This window comes from Phyllopteryx taeniolatus, chromosome 5, assembly GCF_024500385.1.
Source record: "Phyllopteryx taeniolatus isolate TA_2022b chromosome 5, UOR_Ptae_1.2, whole genome shotgun sequence".
Lineage (NCBI taxonomy): Eukaryota > Metazoa > Chordata > Actinopteri > Syngnathiformes > Syngnathidae > Phyllopteryx > Phyllopteryx taeniolatus.
The window spans coordinates 11,612,804-11,622,528 of NC_084506.1; the positions used below are offsets into that span (position 1 = coordinate 11,612,804).

Here is a 9,725-nt window from a genome sequence, read left to right on the forward strand (position 1 = left end):
AAAATCATTTAAGTTGATTTTTCCCTCATTAATGTAGACACAGCACCTCACTCATATTGACAGAAAAAAACAGAATTGTTGAAATTTTTGCAGATTTATTAAAATAGAAAAACTGAAATATCACACAGCCATAAGTATTCAGACCATTTGGTGCGACACTCATTTACCTCGGGGGCGGTACATTTCTTCTGATAATCCTTGAGATGGTTCTACACCTCCATTGGAGTCCAGCAGTGTTTGATTAAACTGATTGGACTTGATTAGGAAAGCCACACACCTGTCTAAAAATCCTTTAATGGAAGAAGTTTGGGACGATCAGAACCGTTCCGAGAGCTGGCCATCCTGCCAAACTGATAAATTGGGGGAGAAGAGCCTTGGTGAGAGAGGTAAAGAAGAACCCAAAGGTCACTGTGGCTGAGCTCTAGAGATGCAGTTGGGTGATGGGAGAAAGTTCTAGAAAGTCAACCATCACTGCAGCCCTCCACAGTCGGGGCTTTATGGCAGAGTGACCCGATGGAAGCCTCTCCTCAGTTCAAGACACTTGAAAGCCAGCATGGAGTTTGCAAAAAAAAAAATCCTGAAGGACTCCAAGATGGTGAGAAATAATATTCTCTGGTCTGATGAGACCAAGATAGAACTTTTTGGCCTTAATTCTAAGCAGTATCAGTGGAGAAACCAGGCACTGCTCGTCACCTGTCGAATACAGTCCAACAGTGAAGCATGGTGGTGGCAGAACAACTCCATGACTGTTCTTGAATGGCCCAGCTACAGCCCTAACTTAAACCCAATGGAGCATCTCTAGAGAGACCTGAAAATGGCTGTCCACCAACATTCACCATCCAACCTGACAGAACTGGAGAGGATCTGCAAGGAGGAATAGCAGCGGGGATCCCCAAATCCTGGTGTCAAAAACATCATTCCCAAAAAGACTCATGCAATATAACAAGGTGAAAAGGTTTAAGGGGGTCTGAATACTTTCCATACCCACTCTAACAACATAACACAAAAAAAAAGGTATTTTGAGTGCAAAATAGTTTATTTAAAAGTATAACATGCATTTTCAAATTGATGATACATGAACTTTGAAATCTGTACAGCAGTGTGTGTGTGTGTGTGTTGGGGAAAGGGAGGGGGGACTTTTGTGGGTTCCCAGTCAGCAGACAAACAGCAATGAACAGCCCCACTACTGCTTGACGCACCTCCTGTAAATGATCAAATTTAAACAATTAGCTTAAAAATGAAACATTATTACTGCAGTGTGGAGGAAAATGATTTTTTTTTCCATTTTTCTTGCCAATAGGTGTAGGTGCGCATCTGCTGCTGGATCCACTAACTGCAATTTATAAAAATATGTACAATTACCACAAAATATTTATTGCTACAGTGCAATGAGGAAAGGTCAACATTACACATTTATATCATATCACATTGTCTGAAAATTGGATGTTTATGCACTACAGTCTATAAATAAAAGACCAATAAAAAAAATTTAATCTGATTCATCTAGCCATCGATGCTCCACGTTTTTGTCTACAGGATGCATGATGTGTAAACGTGTAGTGAAGTAGGACAAACTGCTTATTTGTGCACATTGCATGATTTGTGCACGTTGCATGATAAAAATGGTAAACGGAGTCATCGCTCAGGCTATGGACGTTAGCTTTGAAGTTACCAAGTTCTTACCTCTTCCGTGACTTTCTGGGGGCTCAGGGGAGGACGCCCCGGTGCTCCCAGATAAGGATGAATCCGGATCAGGCTCATTGTAATGTGAGTCCGAATCTCCGTTGGCACTCCATGTTGCGGCAGAAGTGGACTGTGATACGGTCGCCATCTCACCGCAGGCCTTCAATTACATGCCATTCGTTGTCGTAGAGTCATCTCTTTCTCCTTTTTTGGGAATGACGCACCATCGTCATCCTTTTTGGCGTTAGCAAAAGTCTGTTTTAGAGTAAGCCGTTTGTATTTATCCATGTTTTTTCGCTTTGTCGATCATCTCTCTCTCAACCACGCTCCAACAACTCCCCACCATGCCCACATGGGCCCGCAACAAATGTCTTCCTGTGATCATGCTGACAGAGTTCTGATCAAAGCCACTGCTGCCATCTTTTTTCAATGTATCATACTAAAATCCTTCCCAAACCTTTGATACTTATTGTGGAGCTACGCCAAACCCTCTATTACAATAATAATATTTTTCTTTAAAATAATTTTTAAAAAAAATTAAAAACCTCAGAAAACGTATTCATAAGTCTTTGGCACTAAATAGATGGATTTGTGAAAACTTTTTAATACGTCTGGCAATTAATCAGAAGCTGCCTGTTTTGAGGCTTAATGATGGGAGCGCAGTCGCCACCTGAGGAGTTAATCATCCATTTTGTGAAGTACAGTTTACAGATGCCTATCTCCACACGGCTGACATTGCTCCAACCATGAAAAAATACAGTGGTGTGAAAAAGTGTTTGCCCCCTTCTGGATATCTTTTTTTTTTTTTTGCATGTTTGTCACACATAAATGTATCCCATCATCATACAAATTTTAATATTAGTCAAAAAAAACCCTTGTAAACACAAAATGTGTTTTTTAAATGTAGGCTTTTATTATTAAGGGAGAAAAGAAATTCAAACCCATGTGGCCTTGTTTGAAAGCGATTGCCCCCCACCCCGGTAAAACATAATGGTGGTTTATTATTCCAGAGTACAATTTCTCTAGCCCCACCCAGGCCTGATACTGCCAAACCTGTTCTCAAGCCAAAAAAAAATGTAAATCACTTAAATAGGACCTGCCTGACAAAGTGAAGTAGATCAAAAGATCCTCAAAAGCCAGATTATGCCAAAATCTAAAAAAATAAATAAATAAATAAAAATAAAAAATAAAAGAGAAAACCTAATTGAAATCTATCTGTGTTGAAAAGGTTATAAAGCCATTTCTAAAGCTTTGGGACTCCAGCGAACCACAGTGAGAGCCATTATCCACAAATGGCAAAAATACAGAACAGTGGTTAACCTTCCCAAGAGTAGCTAGCTGACCAAAATTTCCCCAAGAGCAAACTCATCCAAGAGGTCACAAAAGACCCCAAACAATATCTATCGAAAGAACTGCAGGCCTAAATTGCCTCAGTTAAGGTCAGTGTTCATGACTCCACCATTAGCAGACATGCAAACACCAAAGGCATGAAAAAAGTGACCAAAAAAAAAAAAAAAAAAAAAACATTGGAAGGGGGGGGTCTGGGGGGGATCCCCCACAGAGAATTTCAGGGGGGATTTTAAAATAAATTAAGCAATCTGGAAGACTCTGAAGAGTATTACTAGGCAAAAAAAAAAAAACATTGTCTTCCCACAGAAAAAAACATTTATTTAAGATGTAAAATTAAATTTGCCTTATTTCTTTGCTTTTTTGTTTTGGCCTCCAACTTGAGCCAGGCCCATCTCCACCTGCATCTGATGCCTGCTTCAAGTTGTGCCACATGAATAGCATCCTCCTCTTTAAGCACTCTCATTCTGGACAATAATTGACTTGAATCATTGTCTGTTTCACTTAATTTTTCACTATTACCAACTTCAAAGGCTAATCCAAAATGCATCCTACAGGAAAATATTAAACTACAGTATTTTTCCGTTTTATTGGCCATTTCTAAATTTGAAGTTACCGTATTTTCACGACCATAAGGCGCACCGTATTAAAAGGCGCAGTCTCAGTTACGGTGTCTATTTCTGTATTTAACACATACATAAGGTGCACCGTATTATTGGGCGCAGGCATGGTAAAACATACGCTATCTTAAAACATACGGTAGCATGCATGCACGCTAAAACAATGTTTTTAAAAAGGCAGCGGGAGCAAAACTGAGTTCGGTTGTACTTTATTGAAGTATTTACCAATGTACTCGCGTTATTTTTTTTAATCAATCCTCATCCACAAATCCATCAAAGTCCTCATCTTCTGTATCCGAATGAAGAGCTGGGCAAGTTCTCCATCAAACACGGCAGGTTCCCTCTCGTCATTGTACGGCTCCTCAGAAATGACGCCGGCTTTTACAAAAAAATCAAACAACAGTGGAAGCAGACACGTTTTCCCAAGCATCCACAATCCATACACAAATTGTGGCGTAACTCGCCCGGCGCTGCCTAGTCTTAGTAAAGCTGTGTTCGCCATCTGTCATCCATGGCTCCCACGCCACTCACAACTTCCCTTTGAACGCCCTGTTTACATGGATGTCGAGGGGTTCGTCAAGCCTCCCGAAATGGCAAGATCAGAGTTATTGCACTCAGTCGAATGGTGACTATAGAGACGCTTCTCCCGGCTGTTCTTTGCTAATTAATCCATCTCACCTTGTTTCCGGGTTTTGTTTTTCTTCTTTTTTTTCCCCCGCAGAAACTCAGCTTCGTCTTCTTGACTTGGCGAAGCTCATTTTTCTGCTTCCTCGAGTTGGTCTTCCAACTCGGGCCACCTCGCCTTGATCCGCGTTTTCTTTTTCTTTTTTTCCGGCGGAAACGTTTTCCTGCTTCCTCCATTTGCGAACCATGGATTCGTTGATCTTGAATTCTCTCGCAGCTGCGGCTGCTCGATTCCCATGTTCCTCCGCGTAGCTAATAGGTTGCAGTTTAAACTTCGCTTCGTAAGCGTGTCTCTTCATAGGTGCCATTTTCAGGGGTCCTTAGCCAAAACCGATGCACATACCTCTGCCTCACAGTTCAAATTCCGGCACCGCCTGTGTGGAGTTTGCATGTTCTCCCAATCCCTGCGTGGGTTTTCTCCGGGTAATCCGGTTTCCTCCCACATCCCAAAAACATGCATGGTAGGTTAATTGAAGACTCTTAATTGCCCGTAGCTGTGAAGGTGAGTGCGACTGGTTTGTTTATATCTGCCCTGCGATTAGCTGGCGACCAGTTCAGGGTGTACCCTGCCTCTCGCCCGAAGATAGCTGTGACAGGCTCCAGCATACCCGTGACCCTAGTGAGGATAAGCGGTGCAGAAAATGGAAAGAATATATTTTAAGGGGGGGGGGGGAACAGCACGTCCACACTGAACTGTCGCCCAACCTCCCTGCTTTCCGCTGTTCGGGTACTAAAGGGAATGCTTGGCGCACGCTATTTTATAATGCTGCCGCCCTTTATGTTGAGTATAGTTACATTTATTTTACATTACATTTAGTTACATTTATTGTCTTCTAACTAGCCCTTCGATGGCATCGATAATGTCAATATGGCCCTTGGTGAAAATGAGTTTGACACCCCTGCGCTAGAGGTCAGCATTGCCATCTTGCATTGAAACGCTGAACTACACACACGTTTTCACACATAAAAATTATCTACCGGAAAACATTGTTTAGTAGTTTTTTCAATAACAAATGGATGCAAAACTGAATAGTATTTAAGTTTATAGATCGTTCTCAAATATGGACATTGTATTTTTCCATTCACTGGACTATGACATCATCCATCTCTAATTTTAAATAGTACCGTATTTTCACGACCATAAGGCGCAATGGACCTGGCGCCTTATAATGCGGCGCGCCTCATGTGTGCACAGAGTTCCAAAATCTGTAAATATTGTTGTGTGACTTTGATGAGCGCTCCGCTTGACTGACTGGGAGCATTTCCGGCCGACACGCTGCTTATATAGAGGAAGGCGGATGTGACTGAGGACAGCATGCAGACGTAAAGGGGAAAGGGTGCGCATGACAGAGGAGGCTAAAGACACGCCCCCAGCATGTATATAGCTCCTGTATGTGCATCGGTTTGGCTAAGGCCCCCCGAAAATGGCACCTACAAAGAGACACGCTTACGAAGCTTACGTGACTGAGGACAGCATGCGGACGTTAAAGGGGGAAGGGTGCGCGTGAAAGAGGACACTAAAGGCACGCCCCCAGTAGGTATATAGTGCCGGTATGTGCATTGTGCAAATCAACATCGTTTTGGCTAAGGACCCCCGAAAATGGCACCTACGAAGAGACATGGACAGTTTAAACTGAGTTACACTGAGAAACATGGGAATCGAGCAGCCGCGAGAGAATTCAAGATCAACGAATCCATGGTTCGCAAGTGGAGGAAGCAGGAAAACGCCAGCATCATTGCTGAACAGCCCCCCGGCAACGAGACTGACTACGACAATGACGAGGGGGAACCCGGCATGTTTGATGGAGAACTTGCCCAGCTGTTCATTTCGGATACAGAAGATAAAGACTTTGTTGGATTTGTGGATGAGGATTGATAAACAAAAAATAACCGAGTACATTGTTAAATAGTTCAATAAAGTACAACTAAACTCAGTTTTGCTCCTGCTGCCTTTTTAAAAACATACGCTAGCATGCATGCTAGCGTATGTTATATGCTAGCGTATGTTTTACCATGCCTGCACCCAATAATACGGGTGTGCCTTATGCATGTGTTAAATACAGAAATAGACCCGTAACTGAGACTGCGCCTTTTAATACGGTGCGCCGTATGGTCGCGAAAATACTGTACAAGGAGTCACAATTCGAATCTGATTCGCTAGTCATTCATGCACGTCCTCACGAATATACACCCAGAGTCCGAGCACATCTTGATCGTAACCAAAATCACTGAGAATACAATCAAGCTTAAACATGTCAAAAGGACAAAATATTATGGAATCAGATGCATTGGATTCTTCAGGTAATATACCATTAGTGCACATGTGTCAAAACCGAGGCCAGGGGCCAAATGCGGCCCGCTACTTTTTAACTGACCCGTGACAGTAAATTATTCGCATCAACTTCCATGATTCTTACTAATAGCTGGACCAGAATTTCATTTCGTCATACGCAATAAATAATGTTGAGATATTGCAAGCATTTTTTTTCTTTCTTTACCAAACCTATTTTAACAGTCACTTGATGTGGGTAAGAAGAGTTTAACAGTAATCCTGTTTAACGTTAAAGGGCGCTGGAATCCAACGCTCTACCTTGGCAATATCTTTTGTATTTCATGAGGAGCGACTGTGCATGTTAAACATTTAGCAAGAGTTAATGGGAAAACGTTCAGGCGCCCTAAACTGGAAGCTGTGTCATTAAAAGAGACAACCAGGGATAAACTAATCAATTTTACGCTTCAGTAACTGTATATTATTTATTTGTCTAAAAATTAGACTTTACACCGATCTGATCCTTATCGGCCGATAATTAGCATTTTATGCAGATCGGCTTTAATGTCATAATTCGCCGATCCGATCAATGACAAAAGACATTTACTCTGCAACGCCATCGTGTACAGTATATTTGAATTCAAAAGCTGGTTTATTTTTAGCCTTGTCGCATGTCTTTTGACGTAGTACTCTAAATATCTGACAATCAAAGTTATTTAAAAAAACAAAAAAAACATGTCGGCGGTGTGGGACAGACAACACGTTACAACATGTAATGAGTGGATCAGACTCCAAGACAAATTTGGTCTTTCACAATTGCACTACTATGTCAAACTACTGCAATAAAATCTTCGCATCCCGTCTTTTACGATCACTGGGTTTTATCTAGTCAACTCAAACATGACCGGATACACTCGTTACCATGTCGACGACATCTGGACGCGTGTATTATAAGAACAAAATAGGGGAAAACGTGTGCTGATGGTCACCGGTGCGTGGGAGATTATGTTCATTTAAGGCTTGCTTGAGGTATTTTCACATACTTTTAATACAATACCGCTTGCAAGCAGGCAACAAAATGTTATGTAGCCTAGCAAGCTAGTGCTAGCACTAACAGTTGTGCGTAAACATCCCGGCGTTATGTCGAATCATGCTCTTAAGTTTCGGTGTGTGTGTGTGAAGTAATTCAATTACAATAAGGTAATTCAACTACAGTAAGTTAGCTCCCATTATTTCTGTCATGTAAGGTTGGTTTGACCTGACTGATTAGAATACATGACCTGACTAGAGCAGTGATTTCCAACCTTTATGGAGCGAAGGCGCATATTTTACAATTGAAAAATCTCACGGCATACCAGCAAACAAAAATGTCACAAAAAGTAGATGTACAGTAATTACTGTATGTACTTCCTGCCATCTAACAGAAGAGCATTTATTTGTTCTGTCTGTCACTATGCCTCACTGGCATAACTAGAGGAACAAAGATACATTATTTCTTGTAAATGAATAATTTTTTGAGCAGTTAAGTAAAATTTTATAATTTCGCACAGCACACCTGAAGATTGCTCATGGCAGACTAATGTGCCACAACACACTGGGTGGGAATCACTGGACTAGAGAATGAATACGTTTGAAGATACTCAGTATACAGTACACAAGTACATACAGTAAATGAACAAGTCATTTAAATAGACATTGCCCCATCTTGTGATCGGATCGGTTATTGTTTTTTTAAACTCACTGATTCTGTGATCGCCCCCAAAAATTCTGATCGTGTAAAGCCTACTAAAAATTGATATCCATATAATTTGTAATATTTTTATTATAATACTCCATTTTTATGATTTCACTTTTTGGCCTTTTCAAGGTGACTCAGCAGCGGTGGAGTGGCACCCGAGCACCCTCTATACACCAGCTGCCACGAAATACTCTTGATGAGGCGATGAAACATTTATATGGTTTCACAGTCATAACGGCCCTCTGAGGGAAACCATACCAACAATGTGGCTCATGATAAAAATGAGCTCAAGACCACTGCTTTCATGGTACCAGGCATTAAAATGAACAAGAAATTGAAGAAACAAAGGTGGCCTAATAATTATTTCAGTGACAGTATGTACACTCAAAAAAAGATCTCAGCGGCAGGAGTGTATAGAGGAATATGAATCTAAGAATGCATTGTATTCCACCACTCACTAGCAGGCAGGGGCACAAATAGAAATATTCAAAATCTTACCATGTTGCTACCTCGAGCTTTGCTATTGATGCTTGAGTCCTGACTGGCAACAATCTCCACATTATCCGAGGTGATGGGGATACAAGTAGACTGATCATCACCTGAAAGGCGGCTGAAATTGCAGCAGTCAATGAAATAAAATCATGTCATTTCATCTGAACTCAAGACAACAACAAAAAAATCTTAACATTTTGGGTGATAAAATTACATGACAGGAAGGAGATGAAAATACTTTGACAGAAATTGTGAAAGTGACAAAAGTGAGTAATTAAAACAAACAAACATTATCTGGATATCCTGAGCAATGCTGTTAACTGCGGAGATTGGTCTGGGCGAGTCTGACATGGCTGTCAAATCACCAGCTCCAAGAAGACCTGCTGCACCCAATAGCCCGTTCAGCTCACCATTAAAAGACAACCGTCTTTGACCATCACCTGATTCTGCACCTGAGGGATGAAATGCATTTCACTCAGGGGATTTCATGATGACTGGGGGGAAAAAAATGGGTCAACATATGCCTACGTAACACAAAATTAAATAATTTAAAAATGCATGGTAGCAGATGACAACATTGATTCCCATCGACAATACTGTGCATCATCAAGCCTGTTCAACAAAACTGGCTAGTTTTATCACACAAATATTTTGGAACAGTGAGGCCAATTGTTTTTACTGTAGACTGAAAACTGTTGTCTTTGATATCAAAAGATGAGATCAACAGTTATTAGTTTCATGGACATCTGAAAAACGAACAAGATATGATTGCATTGTTTGTAATGTGACCTTTTATTTTAGGTGCGCAAAAGCATTGGAACAGATATTCACTTTAACCTATTTCAAGTGAAAACCAAATATTTAGTTGTGAATTCTGCAAAACTGCATCAAA

General features: G+C 41.0%; 1 protein-coding gene across 3 annotated transcripts in view; it reads right to left on the reverse strand.

The window, feature by feature from the left end:
* The window catches only part of edc4 (enhancer of mRNA decapping 4), a 71,108-nt gene extending 61,804 nt beyond the window's left edge, over positions 1–9,304 (reverse strand). For all 3 annotated transcript variants that reach the window (XM_061772694.1, XM_061772692.1, XM_061772691.1), the window contains exons 1-2: positions 9,123–9,304; positions 8,840–8,951 (exon numbers count right to left, since the gene is read on the reverse strand). In XM_061772694.1, coding sequence (XP_061628678.1) covers positions 8,840–8,951; positions 9,123–9,184 — 174 coding nt within the window. In that variant the 5' untranslated portion in view covers positions 9,185–9,304. The remainder of the gene's footprint in view (positions 1–8,839; positions 8,952–9,122) is intronic.
* Between the last annotated feature and the right edge of the window lie 421 nt (positions 9,305–9,725).